The 24,083-nt window shown below is 40.1% G+C and overlaps 1 protein-coding gene across 1 annotated transcript in view; it reads right to left on the bottom strand.

Annotated features, from left to right (window-relative positions):
* Nucleotides 1–24,083, bottom strand: part of FAM160A1 (family with sequence similarity 160, member A1) — a 91,491-nt gene that overhangs the window by 1,564 nt on the left and 65,844 nt on the right. The window contains exons 6-11 of the mRNA XM_009329778.1: nt 14,980–15,147; nt 11,156–11,235; nt 9,544–9,731; nt 8,001–9,032; nt 4,201–4,379; nt 3,774–3,912 (exon numbers count right to left, since the gene is read on the bottom strand). Coding sequence (XP_009328053.1) covers nt 3,774–3,912; nt 4,201–4,379; nt 8,001–9,032; nt 9,544–9,731; nt 11,156–11,235; nt 14,980–15,147 — 1,786 coding nt within the window. The remainder of the gene's footprint in view (nt 1–3,773; nt 3,913–4,200; nt 4,380–8,000; nt 9,033–9,543; nt 9,732–11,155; nt 11,236–14,979; nt 15,148–24,083) is intronic.

The following is a 24,083-nucleotide window of genomic DNA, read 5'->3' as shown; positions in this document are numbered from 1 at the left end:
ACCTCATGAAATAGCAGATAATATATACCCATCTAGACCCAGCATGGTTGTCTCAATTTAAATGATACTGTGCTCTAGCCCTCCCCCGGATCAAAATATTGTTTGGACTTCTCTTTCTCTGTCCTCTCCCCATGAATCATCGTGTAAAAGGGTTTGAGGCCGAGCTATCACATCACCATGGGAGTTTGAAGCAAGCTAGAAACTAAGGGAAAAAATGTTTGAAAATTTGATTTTTCTACAGCTGTAGCCCCCACTAACTACACTTACCTTTAACTCCCTGAAAAGCAACTAAACATTAAAAACAGTGCAAATGAAACCCACCGTGTGCTCTGCTACATGATATCTGCTGCCAGAGTTCAGAGGATCAGAGCTCAAGCATCAGAACACATGGAATTACAGTGACAGCAGCACTTAAATTTCAATCAGTTGGCTCCTTGTTTCAACCTGAAGCAGAACTGCACTTTAATTACATGATAATTAATGTAGTGAAACCGAAAAGGTGACAAAATTTAACACTGATGGAAATAAATACTTCACAAAGAAAAATTAACCTGCAGAACTCACTGCCACAAGATGCCATTGAGGCCAGAAGCGGAGACAGATAAAATCCTGTCTAACTTACAAGGGGATGTTCTCATGAGCTGTATAAGTAAATCATTAAAAAAAAAATAAAGGACTGCCATATTAACTCATATACTGCAGGTAAGCCAAACGCTACATTGCTGCATTAAGAAGAGGTTTCCCTTCAAGTGCATGCAGTTCATGTTAAAACAACTCAGTCTCAGGTTACACCACCCTTTTTCTGAAACCTCTCCAAGTAGCTAACGCGAGGACCCGCGGACGAATGCCTCACCTGACGCGGCAGAGCAATCCCTCTGTTCAACAGCTCTGCACTTTTGTTCCTTTCCTGTAGTTCTCCTAAGGCACTGTGGAATTACTGTACACTTCCAAATACTCGAAAGAAATTTTCATCTTAATCATCTAACCGAGTTGTACTTCTCTTAAGTTTCAAAAAAACCTTTCCAGCTCCAGACTTGCCAATCATTCATATTGTTATTCTACAAATTCCTATCTACTAGACACAGAATACAGGAATTTCAGTTCTGTGGAAAATTCTGACTGTGGGAGAAAAACAACTTAAATTATTAATTACAATGAAAAAATAAAGTTTTGAGCTTCCCTTGAATTTTTTTTTTTTTTAGATTTTCTAACATCAAAATGTTTCATAATTAATATTTTAAGTTTTTTAAATAGTTTAGCCAATATAACCAGAATGCTAGTACACTGTCAAAGCTTTTCCTTTTTTTCTAAACTCTTCCCTTCAAAATGCATTGAAATTGATACATTTCCCTAAAAATCATTCTGATTTAGATTTAACTCCTTATTGGTGAAAAAAAAGAAGAAAAGAGAAAAGCACAGAAAGCTGGTCTAGGGACCAGAGATTTGATTTTTTTCTTTGACCGGCATTGTCCACTTCTTTCTAGGGTCAGGATGCAAACTGAATCATACAACTGAGAAAATGACTACTCTGGAGATATTGCTACCCATGCACTGAAAGAAGGGCAGCATTTCATATGGGATCTACATCATGACAGCTCTACATATCTAACCAGAATCCACGCTACTGTGTAAGGAAACCACACACTACTGCAAGCAGAAAATAACAAACCGTCCATTTCTGCTCTAACACCTTCAGAGACCATCACTGTCAAGAGAAAGGAAACGCTCTGGAATATTTCGGTTTTACATTTGTGTTCCCCACTAAGTCTGGCTTCCGTTTTTCAGATGTGAATTCTGTAGGAGGCCAGTTATGCTCAGACCTGTAGAGAAAACTTTGGGGTTATTCACCACTGCCGTTTGGGGAAAAAACCCTCGGAGAACAGCTAATTTGCGTGATGCTCAAAGGTGGCATTCAAGCTAATGCAAAGAAATCCTACGGGAGTTCCTAATTCTTTTTTTTTTTTTTCTATTTACCATTAGTGTAGGAGTTCCTTCTTTGCACTTCTTAATCAATATAATGAACTACTGTGGGTTGATGGACTACTGAGCCAAGTTGCCCCAAGAATTACAGTTTGATTACTTGCATCACTAGTCTTGTTGGGAACCAAGTCTGCAGTTATCCAGACATTTATTTACACTCCATCCATTTGTCAAGAGGTGCCTTCTTTGCAGGAGTTGCCACAACACAGAAGAAAAAGTACCAACAGGGTGACTAAGCGGCCTTATTTCAAATTCCTAAATAATGACCAGCATGAGTCAACCTGGCAAATTCTGAAGCCCACAGAAAAAACCTGACGTAAAATAGGAAGTATAAATAAACGCCACTGGGAATGCATTACATAAAAGTTCTTATTGCCAGCACCTGAAAAAAAGGACTCTAAATGTTGCCTCCTAATCTCATCTCCCACATGTTAGCTACAATGCCATCTAATTGTAAGCTTTTCTAATCTATGGCACCAGAATGTAGAACCTAAAACACTACTGACATACAGGAGAAATACACAGCTCCTTTACAGCAGGCACCTTCCACAGACTAATTCTTTGAGAAGCAGCCTTAGCAAGATCATAATTTTACAGACTAGATGTACTGCAAACCTTAGAAACACATACCATGCTGACTAGAAACTAGGTAAATTATTATTCAGAGCCTTTAAAAATGAAAGCACAATTAAAATGGCACATAAAAAGTCTCACTTTCCACACCTCTGGAAATCCAAGAAAAGTATCAACATCTTCACAGAAGTATAGGCAGAGCTGGTGATTGTTAATGACTCCCAATGATGAGTAAGCACGCACCTCTAAATGCAGCCTCTTGAATCCTGTTGCTGAGTCAGCTCTTAATCACTGCGGTCACTGCTCCCACCAAATTTGACACATTCCCATATCGCGGGAAGTTGGCTTTTAAGGGAAACCTGTACCCAACATTGCCTGCTCAGCAGCAAGCTGAGAACAAGCACGTCCTCAGGGCAGGGCCCCAACTCTACCAGTTGCCTGGCTGCATCTGGAAGGTTCTTAGTTAGAACATAAGATTCTTCATTTTGCTGATTTTTACTAGCTTCCGCCATGGCAGTGTAAATACTGGTAACTGTCAAGATGGGTGTAGTGTGCACTGTGCTTGAGAAGCAGCAGATGTTACAGAAGTGCCCTGGAAAGCTGGCTTGTTGGGATGATACCCATTTAACTCCTCACTGCTCTCGAAGTGTCCTGGCTTTTACAACCCCCCCGCCCCCCCCTCCCTTTTTTCTTTTTTTTTTTTTTGTTTTGTTGTTTTTCATTCAAGAAAGCAGATTCAAAGTTTTCTGGCTAGTATCTATCTGCTCTAGTCATAGCCCAAACCATGATACGAAGCCTTATTCAATTGTTGCAGAAACCAATTCATTCTGGACTTCGGTCCTCCCTAACATTTATCAAAAAAGAACCAATGACTAGCTGAAGGTCAGGCTAAAAATAAAATGAAATCATGCACATATGCCATCTCACCTCACGCCTTGAAAGCAAGTTTGTTTACAGCCAAACTGACAGCGAGCCAAGAGCTGATTTTGTTACTCCTTTAAACAGACATTTTCTGTAACAAATAAAAGCTTCTAAAGAGCAAAGAATATCCACATATCCATATACTGTGGCCTACTGAGCATCATCAGTTTAAAGTCAGAAGGATACATCTGGTTAATGAGATTCACACCACACCTACTTTTAATCATTCTGTAGAAAAGGAGAGGGGTAACTGGCGAGTCATTCCAGCCAGCACTCCTCCAAGTGTGGTTAACACTTACCTTTGGTTAGCAATTCTTCTGCAGCATCAGACATGTCCACACGAAAAAGCAAGTACTGTTGGGCCTCCAGGAGAAGACCTGGGAAGTCTTTTTCAATGGAAGCAAAATGTTCAATTTTATTTTTCACAGATGCCAGCACCTGCCAAAACAACGGTAACAATTACTTCTTCCTCCCTTGCTCCCAGTGCAGCCACAGACTGAATACTCAAGCTTTCTCTAGCTGCACTAAAACAGAGTTACGACAAAAGTTATGGTCATACAGAATTTCCAGTTCTTCGCACAAATGTAATTAAAACATCAAAACGACGTGAGAGGCTCTCAGACAGGTGGGAAAGCAACAGGTGGAACTGAAAAGAGCTAACGTAAGGTTTAACGAGACACCAAAAATACTGTTCCAATAGGCATGATAACGCTTGTGGTCAAATACCTGATAAAGTGACCGCACGCTAGGCTGAAACACCATGTTGGTGTTGAGCAGAAAGGAACGAAGAAGAGGCTGGGGATAACTTGCCAGCTGAGTAATAATCCCAATAAGCAGCAAATTTACATGCAGGGAATTCTCCAGCATGTTCTCCAGCTTTGACAACACTACACTGATGAACGGTCCTGCAAGAAAAGAAGGAGGAACCAATGCTTTTGTTTTCACAGAAGAAAAATCCTAAGATCCAGAAAATAGGCATTTAAAAGGAATTTTGATCATCATAACCAACCAAATTAGACCTCCCACACGCTAATTAAAGCCAGCAAGGAGAAAAACCAAACTGTATCTGAACAGAAAAAATGGACTTAACAGAGGTGTTACAAGCTTTCGTGATTAGAAGCGCTTTCGCTAGCTAGCCAATCAGTTTACATTAATGGCATGTTTAACATGCATAACTATTCTACTTTACACCTGCCAATAAGGATTTAGCCTAGTACGTAATGGTCTACTGTTCTACTCCCCTTGAAGTTAATCAGAATGGTACCACTAGTTTCAATGCAAACAGAATCTGCCCTTTTTACTCTTGTTGTGCCTCATTTCTACGTAAGGACTGGGCAAAGTAAGTTATACCTAGCTTTCTTGTCTTATCAAAAAACTGTGGTGTTCTAAAGAAAATATGAAAATGCTACTCTAAACATAAAAATCAAGACTGTGATAGTTCACATCACAAGAAAAGGCATTTTCAGTACTCCAAACAGCCATACAAAGCAGGGAAGACATTGAAATAGATTTATAAGCAAAACTATTGGTAGACATAGCCTTTATCATATAAATGTCACCAATAAATAATAGCTTTAGTTTGTGTATTCATGCTGCAGGATAGCCACTGAAATACAGAAGCATTTACCATGAAAGTACATAAACCCTTAGTGCTCAAGCTTAAGAAACCTTTGCAAGGCTGAACATGACTTTAACCAAATACTATGTATCGTTAGACAATACAGCTGGTGAGATGCTTGAGGCAGTCTGTACGAGTGACCTAATCACAAATAAAGACTTAGAAACGTCCCTTGTCCCACACCCAGTCCCACCACACTATTCTGGCTGCGTAAAAGCTAGGAAAACCACGCAGAAGAATCCCTGGGTGACACAGTTACAGCACTGCTAACTTTGAATATCCCACCCTCATCCCCGGCACAAGATGCATGCCACGGGCATTTCTAGGGTCAAGCAGGTGGCCATAATCCGACCCCATTCCAGCTCCCCTCAGCTAGCAAACAGCTGCCGTTCGACCTACCTGGGCATAGTTCAGCCCAGTTTAACATCCCTGCTGTAAACTACGGCAAAGGCTAAAGCAATTCCGGGCCAGCGCAACAGTAAGCATCAAATCAAAGTGCCTACGTTGCCACTTCACCTAATAGAGCTTCACTAAAGGTTGAAGTCTATCATGTTTTATAGCAACCATGAGCACAAAGCAAGCCCTCCCTCAAGACTCATCTATCATGGCTAATGCCGGCACAGCTCCACTCACAAGAGGAAAGGCAGGAGGGCCAGTGTTGACAAGGCTTTATGTGGCTGCTACCTTTCAACCACCACGTCAGCCATAGAGTGAAGGTTGGTATCACATCCTGCAGGAATCCCTCCTGCCTGGGTACCCAATGGAGCAGCCCCAAAACCTTTCGTTGATGTACAGTTTCTCCTGTCCCAACATAACCTACTACTTCCCCTCTCATGTTCATGGAGACATTTTCACAGAGCTCCTGAGGACCACAATGCAGTGGGAGCTCTACTGTATCAAAAGGGATGGCAGGAGGAGGAGTTGAGATGTATCACTCTTTCTCTCCTCTAGGTCAGACTTCAAAGCTGAGTAGAGGTAAAGCTGAAGCTAGGTACTTGTAACAAGTGCTGTATGCCACTGCAAGAGAGGTTGCCAGGATAGATTAAAAAATTTCTCAGTGGTAGAGTGACTTTTTCCCCCAAGAAATTATTGGAATGAGAATCAGAAGAACTAAGCAGAGTTTGCAAGCCTTGTAAGAAACAGGGTAAACAGATGAGAAGTCAAAAAATTATTCATTTTCTGACTGCGCATCTCTGTGGCCATGAAGTCAAGCACTGACTGGGGTGGGGGGAGGGAGGGCTGGCAGCGGAATGTAAATTCTTGTTCCTGAACACCACATTTTTGCTCATGGGAAAACTGGGATGATAGTGTTTAATGCTTTTAAATTGGACATAGACACCAATAGGACATTTTCTTCATAGATCCATAGGCCTGAAGAGAGCATTTTTGCACTGCTGACACTTACTGGGTGTGGGAACCTCTGTCTGGTCATTTGATTCTGCAGAGAGAAGCCCCATTCCATGACAGCATCCCAAAACAGTGAAAGCAATCAAAAAGTCCTTATCACACATACCTACAAACATAATATAGCATTCCAAATTAAATATATTATTATATTTGAAAGACACTGCAATCTCAACATTTCTGAGGTATTGTTATGAGCACCTCCTTACTTGCAATCACTAAGATCTCCATTAAAGCAAGGTAAACAGCCTAAGAGTAAAACATGTTGCTGGAGCCAACAACAAGACTTTCTGTGGTGGTTTTTTTTTTTTCTTTGTTTTGCTTGGTTGTGGGTTTTTTGTGGGGTTGGGTGTGTGTGCGGGTGCGTGTGTTTGGTTTTGGTGTGGTTTTTTTGGAAAGGAACAAATGGAGGGAGGGACTAGATGAAGAATGAGAGACAGGGACAACATTTTTAAGCTACATTTGACAGCAGATAATGGGAAACAGAAAGGTTTGAATGTGATTAGCTTCTGGTACAAGGAAATTGCCACCACAGCAAAAATAGCAAATTGATTGAAAAACAGGCCAAATTTTTCAATTAAGAAACAGTACCAGGCATGCTGGCCACAGCTGACCAGAAAGGGCTGCATTTCAATGGACACGAATGTTTTCCCCCTCCTTTCAAATGACCGCAAAGCCATCTTACAGGGGTTTTGTTTTGGATGAGGAAACCTACATACATTATTACTTTTTATTTTTTGCATTACTGTGGTATCTAGGAGACCTAATTAAAGATCAGGAGACCACAGTGCAAGGAGCTGTACAAATACAGACCAAAAGTCCACTCTAACCTCCGGTAGCGCTGTCATTCCTGAATGACTTGGACAGTCTGCGAAGACCAAGCTTAAATTGCTGCCTGGCACAAGACAGAAAAGCATACCAACAGCGAGGGCAGACCTGACATTGGGGGAACAGGATGCCAGGGCAGAGCATGGAGACAGGCACGTACAGACATGGCACCAGTGCTGCCACCTCGTGCTAAAATGTGAAATAGCAGAGAGGGAAAAAATGGCAACGTGATACCACATCCATAGCATCAGAGATGAAAGCCACCAGAAAAAACAAATTATTTACTTGGGCTCTGCATATTACAACAGTTACTCCAATCCCCTTTCAACTGCAAAAGCTTTCTCTAGGTTGATGGAGTTCTCACATGGAAACAACATAACCCCTGCTCAAGTTTTTAAACAATTTAAAAAAAAAAGCTGCCAAAAAAACCCCTGAGCAAGCACCATTTGCTGTCACCAACAGTCACACTGACTGCTCTGCTCTGCTCTACTTTCACGTTGGATCTCTCACTCTCCTTGGACCGGTCTCAGCTATTTGGGCTATACCCTCTTTAGTGCCACGACTGTTCCTTGCTCTATGCTTGTGCTGTGTGTCGCACAGTGTGATCTCATTTGGCCACCTTTAATCACCATGCCATCCTGCATTTGTTACATATGTAATTAACAGGACATTCCACCTGTAAATGGAGCACTCTGGCTCCTCGCAGCATGCTTGGGAGAGACATCCTCCTTTGGTCCGAAGGGAGATGACATGCTCTCCACAGAAGGGGTGTCTGCTGAGAAATTCTCAAAGTCCTCCTCCTCTTCTGCAGGAGAGACGGGATCAGGAGCATCCAACTTCTGCTCCTCCAAGCTTACACTGTTTGGATCCAGTTCCTTAATAATTTTGTCATACTGTGCAATGAAATCCTCACCATCTGTGCTCAGCAGTCTTACACTTAAGTTACGATCTGCCTCCTGAGGAGAAAGCTTCAACTCTAAGTCTGGCTGTGGATCAATCTCAATCATTTTCTGGTTTATTTGTTCTTTCATTACAGTTTGAGTCAAGCTTGATTTTCTCTTACTGTGCTCATCCAAGTCCATTTCCAGCTGGCTCTTTGCAAGAGGCCCATTGACTACAGTCTGGCTTTGGACCTCATGTTCTCTGGCTACTTTTAAAGTTTTCTCCTTGGAGTTGTCATCATCTTGAGTATCCTTCTGGGCACATAACCTGTAAACCATTACATCATCCTGAAAGTCCAATTCCTCTATGTAAGATCCTTTGATGAGCATGATGGCATTTTTTTTCATTTCTTGAATGTGTTTTGGCGGCTCTGCAAGTGGCTGCATCTCTGTGCTTCCCAGATCATCATACGGTTGCGGTGAGCTCACATTTGAACCAGGAGAAATCCCTGTGTCATAGCTATCATCCCATTCTAGCTCCAACTGCATCTTCTCACTGAATGGAGTTACTTGAGAGGAGCTAGGTGTCCTTTGCTGGAGCCAAAACATGGCGTGTTCCACATCTGTACTGTTCTCCTCAGCAAGCGTTTGGATAAAGGTGTCTGGATCGGGGTTTACTCCATCATACAAGGCAGACCAAACCTTACAATCTTTCAGACACTGGAGGATGGCTTCTTGAGCTTCCCCCAAGTACTGCAAGTAGCTGATGTCCACAGCTCTTCCATATTCCACAATGCAAGTAGATTCAGAACAGCGTCTACCGGAATCTGAAAGTAAAGAAGATTACTCATACCATGACATAATAAAACAACCCAAAAGTTGTTTGGCAAGGCAGCCACTAAGACATGGCAGGTAGAGTCTTTAGTCCCAACCATCCAATAAGGCAGGAAGATCAAAGCACAAAGATTAAGAGATTTGCTCATAAACATACATGACTTGCTCCTAGTGCCAAGACAGAGCTGTAACTCAAGATTTCCGAGAGACCAGCCTGCATTAACCTCAAAACAAGAGCGACCACTCTGAAGCAGCGAGAGTTGCAGTCATGTATTACATACATTACTTTCACAAATGCATATTCAAGTTGGATAGCTGTTAAAATAAGGTTTCAATACACCTGGACACATGGAAGGAATTAAATAAGCTTTCCAGTCCAGGCTTGCCCAGTTTATTTTTGCCCACCACATTTCCTCCTCCTCCCATCCTTCCCAACCTCCTCCCATGAGCTGCTACCAAATCAAACTCAGTTCACGATCCGGTCTTCCCCTGAGCACCAATTACCTCTAGTTTGTGCTGCTTTTGTCCATAGAATATAATCTTTTCCTTGGCTTTCAAGTGTCAAGGTGATCCCAGTGGAGCAGCAGACTGGTGTCAGGGCAAGCAGTTTTGAAGCAGATACAGAGTAACAGTCTCTCTCTTTCACAGCCCACCGCTGGCTCAACATCATGTGGTTACATGGGATTAGATACCTGAAACAGCAGTGTCTAGCATTACTTCATCATCCTTTCATGTTAGAGAAAGCAACAACATACAAAATTCCCTTCCCACCTTCCTGCCCTCTCCAAATTAAAAGAAACAGTAATAATAATCTTGACAGTGATCCATATTCTAAACCTCTCAAGAGCATGAAACCCTGACTCTTTATATTGTGAAGCTACGGTTTGATGAGGAACTGTCAAGACAAGTAGAGATAGGACATCAGTTGCATCAGAACGGGGAAGTGAACGATCCTTTGCAGGTCAGAGCAAACTTGCTGTAAGAAGGGATGGAGGAAGCGTGAGATGGGCAGATGTCAAAGGCCAGCAGGATGGTTTGGTCCCACTATGACTGAGTTCTGTCTCAGAATCCTTAATTTATTCGTTTTCCTGGGAAATCCAGAGAGAGACGGTTTACATGTACCAGGCAAGCAGACAGCAAAAAGGAGGGAAGGGTCATCAAGGTGTTTTACTGCACCAGATCAAGACTGAGCTCTCAGGCAGAGGAAGGAATAAGCTACGGGGAGTACAAGGAATAGAGGAAGCATAGCCTTCTTTAGAGCACTTTATTAAGAGCCTCAGTGTTAACTGGACTGATGTTTTGCCATTTAAAATGCAAACAAATTCTAAAGGATTCCCTAAATAAACAAAAAGAAGATTAAATACAGCAGTCTACCGCTGTTAGAGTGGCAACATACTTGAGTTCACAGAGGTCCTAACAGCATTTCCAGGCACAACACTCAGGGCTATAGCGAATTTCACCTTAATGCCTCTGGGTGGAGGGACAGACAGTATCTGAAACGTTCATGTAATCTACGGTGCTAAAAGCCCAATTTAGTTACACCAATATTTCCAAATAAATAATCAATTCTCATCTAATACACACACCAAAATTGTAAGTGAGTATTCTGAAGCAATGCATAGAACCACCAGTAAAAAGCAAAAATAATCAATGCATTTAGTACACTATGTAACAATCTACCTACAACAGTTCAGGAACCTGTGGTATTCTCGATGAGAGAGGAAAACAACAAGAAAGAAGGTGGAAGCTGCGAACAAGTATATAGCTCTGTATCACAGTGTATAATACACTAGAGAAAACATGCAGGAGAGAAGAATTATACATTTAGAAGCAGGGAATAAGCAGTTTGGAGGTGATAAATATATTCTTAGCTTCTCTTCTCTCACTTTTATAGAAATAAATCACAAGAAAAATCTCTTGCTCCTGAAGATCACAGGACATAAATCACACTTCTTCAGGTCTGGTAGACTTCTGTCAGGATCATAAATATTCTTATCTCTGCAGTTGCTATGATTTCTGCTCTCTTGGAGAACTCTCATCCAGCTCTGCATCCATATGCAGAGACTGTATGTCCCAGAATTAGGATGAAGAGTGGAAAAAGGAGTTTGGGCTTTACCTTAAAACTAGCTGTAACATCACATCTTCACAATGCAAGCCAATGAGCGTTCTGAACAATGCCAAGGAGACCACACAGAGCTGGAAAATGATAGATGTTGTCAGTTTTTCATCTGGAAATTGTACCTTTCCAATCTTTCCTGCATACTACATTACAAAATGGCTCTGCCAGAACATCATGCTTTGTAAGACACTGTTAGTATGATATTTCATTTTGTTAGCACCCCTATGGGATTTCTTTTAAAGTTGTCTAGAGCTATACACACAACATTTTACATTTTAACAAAATACAGTCCAGAATTTTCCTTCAAATAAGCTATTAAAAAAGCAGTAATTTACCAGCCTTTAATATTATTAAAATTTATTAATTTAACTCAGCATGAAGTGAACCCTGTAACTTCCAAGATAGTGTGTTAGTTTTTACCTCTGACATACAATTTGAACTAACTAAAGATCTTTTCTGAAAGAAAAGTTATAAACCACCTCAAGTTTCTGTTGTTTTAAGTATAAGGAATGGTTAGCGTTCTACACATTAAGAAGCTGAATGCTTCTATACATATAGCTTAATGTACTGACATAGACCAGGACTAAACAAGTCAGTTTTATCAGAATCTACTCCATATGGAGTCTTCACAATCCCTCCACTACAGGTCACTTGAACAGTTGGGAACCATAGCAAGGCATGAAGATCCTTTTGGTGAGACCAGGAGAAAGGAAAGAAAAATAGGACTCCTCATTGGAACTGCATGCTTGCCTTTTTGGCAAAGGTCTGATCAAATATACCCATAACTAGGTATTTCAGTAGTCACACTCAGCAGAGACAAAAATTATACCCATTCTGTGATAGGCATCCCACTTTCACACTGGCTTTAGACTTATGACACTTATGACTAGAAACATGGACTTCTACAGGCTTTTTTGGTCACTAATTAGACATACAACGCTTTCAAAGCTATCGTACAGTACATTTCTACCTGCCAGATGCTTGCTAGACCGCATAGTTATGTCCAACATGGTAGCATGAGCTGTAAGCTTTCACTGGTTTTCATGGACCACAGCACCATCATCTCCCTGCCTCTTAATGCATATTTCCTTGGGCACATTCTCCTGCACTGCTCTCTCCTAGAAACAGTATCTCACAGCTGGCTTAGACTCCAGGACCAGGATGACTCTTGTGAGAATTACTTAGCATAAGTTGACCCTTTATTAGAGTTTCAAGTTGGTGTTTAAATCTTGCCTCTCCCCATATTAATTATGTAAACTCAAATAATTAATATATGAAATTAATTGCACTTTTCAGTAGCTAACAAAAGAAACAGATCAGGACAAAATAAGAAAGAAGCTACAGATATTTCTCTACCTCAGTTTTTCAGTCACTGAACATCCTTTGTAATTAATTCAGGATTAAATCCAGCACCCTTCCTGGGCATGGCTTCTCCTCCACACTATGGAATTTCCTCCTCTTTGCAGTCACTTCCCTTACTCCCACTGTTAAGATGCTCTATTCTAGCTCTGCAGCAGCATATTGCTATGTTCCTCTCGCCAGCCCATGCTTTCTCAAGAATGTCAACTTAAAGACTCTTTGTTTCACCATTTCCAGTTCCCTCTTTCAGATGAGTGACTCAGCTCCCCTACAATATGATTGACTGCCCATGGTGACCAAGACCAGATGAACGTGTATATTTCTTGAAAAATATATATACATATATGTATTTTCCCTTACGTGGTAGCTATATCTGGGGAACAGTTAAACAGCAAAGTTTAAGTGAACCTCACTTGATAGCCTCTGAAAAGCAAAAGTTTCTTTGATTGCCTTCCCTAGTTTGGTCGTTGAATTAGAACCCAGAGAAGAACAAGAGAAAGGGAAAAAGCAGAGAGAAGAGAACCAGGGAACGCTCATGAGCTGGCTTGCAGTGAAGCAAAGTGGAGCTCAAACTTGTTGCCCTGCCACCACTGGCCACTGCTTGTACTTGGAGCCAACAGGAAGGTGCTAGTTAGTCCAAGACCTCATGCCTACAGAAATAGATGGAGAAAGTAAAAGGGCAAGAGAAGAAGAAATAACCAGAACTGGAGTTCTTAATAAGAATAGGAGTTGAAGAGCTTCACAACAAGCTTTTGGAAGAAGCCAGAGCCTTGCATGAAAGGTGTGTTTTAGCCAGGGGACAGAGGGAAATTCTTATTTCCTCTGTGAAATTTACTGAGAGGCAAGTCTGACTTTTCTTCATACTGTGAAAGTTCAAAAAAACCTGCTACTGCCTTCAATTTTCCTGTATTTAGAAAATTTCGGTTTATAGGGAAACATTTCTCATTTGTCTTTGCAACCATATTGCAAATCAGGAATCATCTGAATAAGTAAAGCTAGTCTATTTTTGTATTTTGTGAAAAGAAAAGATTTCATATATGTTCAGGAGACAAAGAGGATAGGATTTTTACAAGTCCCTTTGGCCACCTGTCTGTACATAAGTTTAACCCTGTGAATTATTAACAAGTATTTTCATCAATAATAACGTATGCAGCTTTTGTGCTACGGAAACACAGAAGGCTGTGTTTTTGCACTCAGCCAAGCTATACTGCAGAAAACTCATTTAGCATCACAGAACCGTTTTGGCTGAGATCCTGAGTTGCTCAGGGCTGCAGAATTCTTTACAATTCCCATCTCGTTTGCCTATGGAACAGTAATTAATGATTAGCAGAGACAACAGCATTTGCATTTTTGTTGACAGAAGCTGTTTCAGTTTTCAGAGTGAATCCATCTTAGAGATGCAGTAACAGCAGCATATATCCATATTTGCATGCACTCACATTTCAAAACAAATTTCAGATGAAGCTGCTGTTCCTAATACACAAATTTAACGCACATGCTGGTGTTCTGGCTTCTCTTGTACCTGCACTAAAACAATATTCTTTATTTCATCCATGAAGCTGTGCATCACATGTGATTCAGCCAAGACTGCCAGCCAAGCAAGGCTCAGAAGGGTAGTCCAGTGCAACAAGTAGTCATTTTCTCTGCCAGAAGATCCAACTGTTAGCAAAGGTAAGTCTACTATCTCTGTCAGCTAGCTCCCCAGCCACTGTGGTGCATTGTGCCTAGGCTGAGAAGGGGCTTACTGCAAATTTGAGATAAACCTTAATACACAGGGGAGTGAAGGCAAAGAAAAAGAAGCAGCAGTCTGATCACTTGAGCAAGAAAGCACCTTCTTTTAATCAAAGAAGAAAGTGGGCAACATCACAGTTAAGCAAACATGCTACAACAATACAGATTTGATTCCTGAGAAATACGTTGGCAATAGTGCAGTTCACAACTTGGATCAATTTGGAGACATCCTTATAGGGCTCCCATCATCTCCCACAAGGACTATTTGAAAATGCTTGTTGCTTGGCAAAACTCCAAAGATCAAAAATGCTCCTCACCATAAGTATATTTACAAGTCCCTTAGTAGGGACAAGTACCTTAACAGGGTAAGTTATCTATGGCAGCACTAATTCAGCAGTATCCAGAATAAAAATGCTTCCAAATTTACCTTCTAACAGAATCCAGACTTCCAGAAGCCCTCATCTCCCTCTATCCCATTTCCTGTATGTGTGAAACCACCTCACACATTTATCAACTTAGTATAGTGGTAGCTAAATGTCCGCTCACCCCCACACCCTGCCCCCCCCCCCCCAAAAAAAAAAAAAATTTGAGGGGGTGGAGAACTCACACATTTGGGTGGGGGTAGAAAATTCCTAGTTAAACAGATACCCACTGAACATATGGAATCCCTCATTTAAATATTTAACCTACATCCATGCTGAGTACCTGAACTTCCTTCCTGCTTCTCTTACCCGGAATGGTGTGTTGATTCGGCTAGTAAGTGTATCGAGGATATGCACGTTCTCATGTCGGTGCAGCAAAATAAAACGGAGGAAAATCTTGAGGAGGGCTGGCTCTGAAACACTACGCAAAAAGAGATCCAGGTATGCAGTAGTAGTCATCACTTCTTCCACAGTCACCTACAAGCAAAAACAGTGTAAATGCAAACATACTGCACACACAAAATATCCATCCATCCTCTGCAACTGTATACCTGGCAAACAGTCTAAGCTCTCCATGCATAACAGTGCCACAAAAACATTGAGGTCTTTGCTTTCAAACTTGCAAAGAGCATGCTTCTGAATGACTCACGAGCATTTTGAACCCATTTCTTACCCGTCTTGCTTCCCCAGGAAAAAAAACCCTCCCCCAAACTGACACCCCAAATCTCACACATACTGAAATACAAAGAGCCAAGTCATGCTAGAAGTTCCCCACCACCTTTCTGCCTGTGTCAGCTCTTTTGCATCACACTTCTGTCATCCTTCAGAAGCATTTTCAGATGTTGTGGATACCTGCGTCTACCGCTTTATTAAAAATAAATGACAGAGCACAATCAAAGCACAGTACAAACTAGGTTTGGTTCTAGAGCTCTAAAGAAAAAATCCCCATAGCTATCCAGAATTTTACCACAATTTTCCTTCTTTTTATTCTCCCACAGCACAATTCCTCATCTCACTGAATTTTTAAAAGGAATATGTATATACATACATACACACACAAACCAAAACCCGAAATCTTCACTATTGACTATTTGTATATCAAAAGACAATTCAAATATCCATGTGACATCTGCATACCATAACCCACACTGCTCTGCTTATGGCAATCCTTTGGAGCTTATTTATTCACAGTATGCACTGGCAAAGCACAGAAAATTCCAAAGGCCACCCCTGCACCATGCACTGCTGTTGCAAAGTCAGCTTTTTAAAAATAGTTACCCAGGAACCTAATAAGCTTAAGTGCACGAAGATAAACCCTTAAATACAAGAATCTGCCTATATGAAAGGAAGTATTAAACATCTTTTGTTTACCAAACTTAGCTGGATAAATGAAAAGACTGATTTTATTAAAAAAAAGAATCAGAGCTGTCACTTAAGAGCTAAGAGGATTTAGAAAATACTCAGAAGGGCAGCATTTACGTAACATGCTGTAAATATTAAAATCCCTGTTCCATTATGCTGCATGTTAGCCACGTACACAGTAAGGTCATGCTGCAAACATTCTCTTTAAAGCATTTAAGATCACAAGCTGCTTCTGGCTGGTTACACAGAACATAGGAATGCTGTATGCAGCCTGCAGACCTTATGGAGAGGGGGCACCAATGAGGAGAGCAGAGAGAAGCTCTGAAGTTAAGGTCATTGATTCACTCTCATTCTGAGGCTTTATTCTAATACTCAGCTACACCATCCTTAATACAGTGGGCTACTAGCTCATTTTGGCATTACACCAGTGAAGTAGCAACAGTCGAATTTTTCACCAGGATGGGAAATAAGTTCACCTTCTTAGTTTATTGCAGTAAGGTTGGTCAAAATCAGCATTAAAATATAACAGTGAATGGAAAGGAATGAGGCAGACTTTCACAGGATCTTTGTAAGGCTAAGTAAGCAATAGCTAGACGTATTTTCTAGATCTGTAGTTGTTTGTTCAGTGCTACCAAAACCAGAAATGAGAATATAGTTCTTTCACAAAATAATATCTATTAACATATACTCCAACTCAGAATACAGTTTATTAATTCATTTCTCCTCCTTCCCCCACAAGCGTCAATTTTAAAAAAAAAAATTAAGTTACTAGATTAAGCACCCCAAAGTTACAAATTGCCAGAATTAGCAGTGTGGCTACAGCCCTAACTCAACTTCTGTATTACTATAAACGTGATAAAACAAATGTGCTTATGCACATACACACACTTTTCTGTAGGACTACTGCCACATTTCAACCACCAAAAAACCTGCTCAGGAAATGAGCCAGGGTTGTGCAACAAAGAAAATTGTTTCTGGTTGGAGTCAAGATCTTTTTTTTTTTTTTTTTTGCAATAGCCAAAAGGTGTTGGGACTTGTGGGGTAAAAAAGAATGGCTTTCTGATGAAAGCTGTTGACTGTTGCCCTGAGAACTGGCTTTTTTGTTTTGTTTTTTTTATAGCGGCAAACTGTAAAAAGCAAAGCCCAAGAAATCCATCATGTGACATCATTATGATAGCATACAGTTCATCAAAGAGTTTAAACCCTCTGCCAAGGAAAGGCCAGACAGAAGTAATACATCGTAATGTCTGTGTGCCACTTCTCCTTCATCCTTTATGGGGAAAAGGAAGCACGTTCTTGGCCTGTGGGTTTCACAGATGTTTGCTGACAGCAGAGGAATGGGCCTATGTATATGTATAAAATCCCGAAGCTGTAAATGAAAGCAAGAAAAGCCAGCAGATTCACAAGGGCAGTGACCTTTTTATGAAATGGGTGCTCTTTGGACAACTCATCCTACATTTGTATCAGTGAGAGAAACCCATATGCTTTTCAGAGTGTGTATCATGAGCGAAACGAAAAGCAGAGGAAAGCCAGCTAGAGACTACTTTAGATAAGAAATGTTCAATTCTGAGGGTATGTTCAGTGCTCCTAACAGCTTGGTGACTAGACAAAAAAGGAAATCACTTTCACTATAGCCAACACTTGACTGATACCACTAAACAGAGCTAGAAGCACCAACCAATGATTAATGAAGCCCAAAGAGTTCACAAAGGAGTTACTTATAACCTCGTTAAATCTTGATTGTTTGAACTGAGGTTTTCTGTGCAGGGTGCCACATTACACTTAATTTTTAGTTCTTCTTGAGAAAGAAGTTGCTGAATCTACTTAACCATTTTCTGAGAAAGAGGGAAGAAGACTGTTTTGTCAAGATTTAAATGGACTTGTAAGAATCTTTTTTCATTTTTCAGTGAAAACACACTGCCTTATCCACAACACTCCCTCAAACTTTCGCAATAAATGAAGCTAGGATCTATTTCGCAGCTCACTGTGCAACACTCAAAGTAGGCAAGTTAATGCTGTACAAGTGATTTTAATGCTATCGTGTTCTAGAAGTTCCAGTGCTCTCTCAGCGTGCCTTTGTGCACAACTTGTCCATACGAACCAGCAGAGAGACCGTCCTTCTGCTTCCTCACAAAAGCAAATAAAACAAAAATACTGCTTTTTGGCATTTGAAATGAAAGCCACATATGCAGCTTAGGAAAAAGATCAATTAATCTGGCAAGCAGACATCTGTGCTTTTACACTTATATTTTATTTTGCCACCTTGCATTCTGGGTTTGCTTCTCCCTTTTACCGTATCTGACAGTAAGTATAACTTCTGAATATTTGAGGCACCTAAAGAAGTATTCAAGAAGGCTAAGTTTAGCTCCATGAGGCTAATTTTCCTTTTACTCAATGGGATACATCAGCCTGCTCTGAATAAGCCTCTAGAGAACTCACTTTTTTTGCAATTAACTAGAGGAGGACGTTGGAGAAATCAGTTACACTAGGCAAAATCCAGCCTGGGCAAAAATCCTTTTAACTCTGTAAACCTTTTCTACAGATCACATTACACATAATACATTGAGCGTCAAAAGTGAGACTCATTCAATTTGTGCAGTTGTTATTGAAGATCTCTGTTTTCTAAGATACCAAAGCCATGCTATTAAGCTTCATTCACAGTACCTGCTGCTTGTCTCTCCTTAAACTAATGTCTCGTGAGACAGACTTGAGGAAAGTAGGGAAATCTTTTCTAATAAATTCAAATCAGTACTTTGTTAAACAATGAAAGAACAAATGCTCCTAGAGAACAAAACATTTACTACCCATGTCAACCATGTCCACTACAGTCAAATCCTGAGGCAGCTTATAAAAACTTTATATCATTGTAAACATTGATTACAGTATAATTTCTCCAAGTAAGCTTTTAGCTAGCCCTCAGAATTGAAGTGAATGTCTTTGAGAAAATGATAAAAAACAAGCCAAAACTTTCACACATCCACAAATCTGATATTTAATTTGAAAATTCTTCACCTCTGATAAATCAAGTATCAAGAAAAATACCATAACGAAGGGAGATGAATAAAATTAAGACATGGTAGTTTTCTAGAAAAGCCCTTTGCTAAGTGAGTAAATTTCAAGCTATGTTTTTATAAAGATATTTCACCAATATTAAAGTCCACCACTGCCACAACAGCAAAAATAAAAACCCACCAGCAGCATCCCTTTCTACTAATGGTAAAGACTAGAGATATCTCTGCTCCTAAGATAAAACTGTAGGATTGAAAATGAAAAATGAGAAAAATCCATATCCATTGCATTAATCAGACCAGTATTCTACCATTTCTATTTTCAGTATCCATAGTTGTAACAATTAAAATTTGTTGGAATTTTTTTCAATATACATATAAATTTAAAGTATCTATCTGAAGATATAATTTAAAACCTCATCCACATGTTTTTCTTTACAACAATCAGTTGTTACTGATATTTTTGAAGATGTAGTCTGCTACAAAAGGGACTACCTGAGATTCTTCATAGCCAGACAGATATTTGATTAGAGATTATTGAAAACAGAAAGCCGCTTTTAGCCTTTTAATACCCTTCTCTAATTACGCAATAATTTTTAGCAAATCTTTTCTCGCCTCCTCTGATGACTGATTAGATGGTGAGGCAGAACACTGTAAAGAGATCCAGCTTTTACAAGCCACTGTGCCAACTAATAGCAGAGAGCCAGAAATTACTGTCATTGCGAGTTCAGTTTAATATATTACACTCACTGTGTTAGACCAATTGCACTGATTTTTTATTACTGGCTATTTTCCCTTGGGATCCACACAATATATTTTCTAATTTACAGCTTCATGCCCTCTTACAGGAATATGGCCATCATGATTCCTCCTTTCCGTCATGTTTCCCTTCCTTACAAGGATTTCATATTGCGTATGAAGAGACCATGAACGTTATTAGAACTTATCCTCTAGATCCACGAGCAGTTTAAACATGAATAAGCCCACCTCACCGGTAAAAAATTCCAACCGTTCCCACTCTCTTCTCCTTTCTATTCATTTTCAGCTTCTTGCCCCCTGCTTATACTGGCAGAAGGCTTCATGCTTGGCTTCACTTCACCACAGAGTGAATTGGCTCGGGGAATTGATTCAGGTTAAAACTATCCAGAAAATAAAGGTAAGTTTTAACCTCAATCAGTTTCCCATATGAACAGTTGTCCTGGCAAAAGAGAGGGGGGACAAGCGGGATCAGGGACAGAGGAAGTTTGCACGCTGGGGGAACCAGAAAACCGGAACTGCTTCAACTTCCCTCGGCTTACGTTTATAAACTGGTTCAGTTTATACCAGCTTAAAATTCAACTCAACTGCAGTGTTTGATGCAAAAAGTGAAAGACACCTTTAACAGGTACCCACTCCGTAGCCGGTAAAATTAAGTTTTGTAGCTATTGATGGGCTTCTCCAAAGCATGAGACTATTCAAAATTTTCCAGTAACACTTGGTTTACACCTTTTTACAGCAGCTGTCCAAACGCTTTTCAGTAAGGTGAAAGATGGTATTATTTCTAAATGGGAACTGACAGTCTTGTAGGATATTTATAAAGATGCTCTTTCTAATCTGTACAGTATAATTTACAGATCATTTCCCCCTAGCTGAGCTGTGTAATCATCAAGCAAGTATTATTGAATTAACACAGTAGCATACCATGTTAGAGGTTTTCATTTAGATGGGTTAGTGCGCAATAGAATTGAGGTCCATTTGACAGAGTTTATTTGACAAGACCATGCCAGCGTTTCCACAGAGCAGTTCTGTTCACTTGGCCCACAGCAACATTTTACACTAAAAAGCTGGTACAATTTTCCATTATTCAGATTAAAACAAGCCTTCCAAGTAGAAAAATAATTATATCATCATCAGTAATTAAATGCCATGTAGTAAAGCAGTAAATGCTAGACATTAAAAATTTGCTTTTATCATATAATTTGTCAAATTTTTAGCACTATCTTCAATAAATTGAAATAACTCAAATTACATAAACACTCAAGATGTTCCTAATAGCTATCTTTGTCACCCAAATTCTCTGAATGCCAAATTAAATTAAATCATATGCACTTACAGTAAAGAGATGTGTATAACCAATCTGAGTTGTATCAAAGATAGCACAATATTTATATATACCACAGTGTGGCTCCTAATTATCTGGCACATGGTTTTGACTGCAAAATATATACATATTAAAGACCTTCTGAAAAGAAGTTCACTCAGATTTCTACAATAGTGCTGCAACTACCTACAAGAATAAGGTAAATACGCACTTTCTACTACCAAATATATAAGGACTAAAACAAGGCAATACAGCCTCTAGCAGAACCAGTAAAACAGACTTCGACAGGGTTATTCTGGATTCACTCTGGGATTTCAATTAGGTTTTAACTGAAGAGAAAATTAGTCGTATTTGATTATTTGGACCCTTGTACAATTTGGCCCCAGAAGACCTTTTATTTTTTTGATAGAGCTCCAAAATGTTACTTTTGAAAGTGAAGCAAGAAGTAGCCAATGAAATACATCACAGGAATCTAATGGTATGGCTCTGTGCCGGAGCAGAATTAGACCTTCTCACAAGTATTTTTCTCCTACGTACCAAAACCTAGGGAAAAATGTACGGAACTGCATAATTTCAAGTTGTAAGTGACATGCCATCAAAAAATACCAGTCTTAAATTAAGAACAGATTCTGCCAGATAGTCTTGATTTTCTTAAATCCCAGACACTTACACCGGAAAGAATAAAAGATGGTTTGGGCAAAAATTTAAATAATGGATTGTCACTACAAAAAGAAAACTACCAAATTAACCTTTTCTTTAGCTCTGTATCTTTACGGACAAGATATTTTATTCCTTCTGTTTCTAACTGAATTTGTACAGAAATATGGAATTTGTGACCCTGCATAAAGACAACCCCCCCTGAACAACGTCATTGAATCACTTTTTTCGATGTCTCAAGAAACTCAGATGTCAGGGAGGTAACTCTTTTGTAAAAAGTACAATAAAATCCAGACAACCAAAGGTCAAGACAGGGCTATCCAGCACAGCCAGTTAATGCATATCCCTAGCTACATCATACAAATCTGGGCTCTGTCTACCCATTCAGCAATATGCAGCTTCTGAGATGGGAACGTATTTGTCAATCGCTCATTACACGTGTAGGTGGGATAACCCACACAACGTGACAAGACTAGTACAGACGAGGTATAAATTAGGCTACAAGAACATGCTATATTTAGGATACTTATCTTTGAGAAATGAAGGTAGGGAGTCATAAACTTAAGAATGTTTGGGTTATTTAAACACATTGCAGCTAATCTGCTACGTAAATAACCTTCACAGAGCTCACTGTGAAAAACAGGTTATTTCAAGCTAGCTAGTTAGCCCAATCAATTTGAAACTTCCTTAACTGGAAAAAACTGAACTAGTGAATTCTTTTTTTCAACTCCATACTAGCTTCCTGAGATAAAACCATAAAAATCACACCAAGCAAAATATGTTGGTCTCTCCACCCCCTGACTTTTTCATGGAAACACATCTCTATCCTCAACACTCTTGTACTGTTTCATTCACACAGTGAACTGTGTACATAGTCAGTATGTATAGGGAGACAATCTGCAAAAATTAAAAAAAGGCAGAGCTTACTACAGAGTTCTATAAACGTTACAGACATTTCAAGATCACACATATACATATCTCAAAGCTTTGGACCACGTACTGAAATTCTGAACTACTTTTACTGAAATCTACTTACTGAAACTCTGATGCTACTTTTACTAAAAGTCTTGCTTGATAGTCCGATGTCTTAAGTTGGGACAAGAAAAGGAAGTCAAGGAAAGGAGACAGAAGGTCTGCATGGATGAACTAGGAGCTCCTAAGACAACTGAAACATGAAAAGGAAGAAACAGAAGCAGGGACAGGTGACCCAGGAGGAATATGGAAAAACTGTCTGAGTGTGCAGGGAAAGGATTAGGAAAGCCAAAGCCCAGCTGGAGTTGAAGAAGGGCTCCAACAGCAAAAGGAAGACTATGAAAAATGTGTGCCTGCTGCTGAATGGGGAAGGGGACCTGGTGACAAAATACATAGAAAAAGCCACAGTACTTGATGCCTTCCTCACCTTGGTCTTTACTGGCAAGATTTGCCTTTGGTAATCCCAGGTCCCTAAGATGAGAGGGTAAGTCTGGAGCAAGGAAGACTTACCCTTAGAGGAGGGAGATCAGGTTAGGGAACATTTAAACAAACTGGACATGCATGAATCTGTGGGGCCTGATAAGTTGCATCCCTGACTGTTGAGGCCACTCTTGGTTTTTGAAAGGTTCTGGCTACCAGAAGAGGCTCCTGAGGACCAGAAGTAAGCACGTGTCACTCCAGTCTTCAAGAAGGATGATCCAGGGAACTACAGGCTGGTCAGCCTCACATCGATCCCTGGGAAGGGGATGGAGAAAAACCTCCTGGAGGCCATGTCCAAACATATTAAGGAGAAGGTGGTGACTGGGAGTAGTCAGCATGGAAGTACAAAGGGGAAATCAAGCCTGACCAACCTGATAGCCTTCTACAATAAGATGACTGGCTCGATGGATAAATGGAGAACAGTTATTATTTATCTTGCAAGGCTTTCGACACTGTCTCTTGTACAACATCATCATAGACAAAATTATGAAGAACGCACTGGATAAGTGGACAGTGGGGTGGATCAAAAACTAGTTGAACTGCTGGGCTCAAAGGATTGTGATCAGCAATGCAAAGTCCAGCTAGAGGCCAGTGATATGTGGTCTACACGGGGGCCAATACTGTTTAATATCTTCATTAATGACCTAGACGATGAGATGGAGTGCACCTTCATGCAAGTTTGTAGATGTTACAAAACTGGGAGTAGTTTATGGTCTGGTTGGCTGTGCTGCCGTTCAGAGGAATCTTGACAGTCTGAAGAAGAAAGGCTGTCCTGGTTTTGGCTGGGATAGAGTTAATTTCCTTCCTAGTAGCTGGTACAGTGTTGTGGTTTGGATTTGGGATGAGAACAATGT

The sequence above is a fragment of the Pygoscelis adeliae genome, unplaced genomic scaffold, assembly GCF_000699105.1.
Source record: "Pygoscelis adeliae isolate BGI_AS28 unplaced genomic scaffold, ASM69910v1 Scaffold67, whole genome shotgun sequence".
NCBI classification, from domain to species: Eukaryota; Metazoa; Chordata; class Aves; order Sphenisciformes; family Spheniscidae; genus Pygoscelis; species Pygoscelis adeliae.
This window is presented reverse-complemented; position numbering and strand designations above follow the sequence as displayed.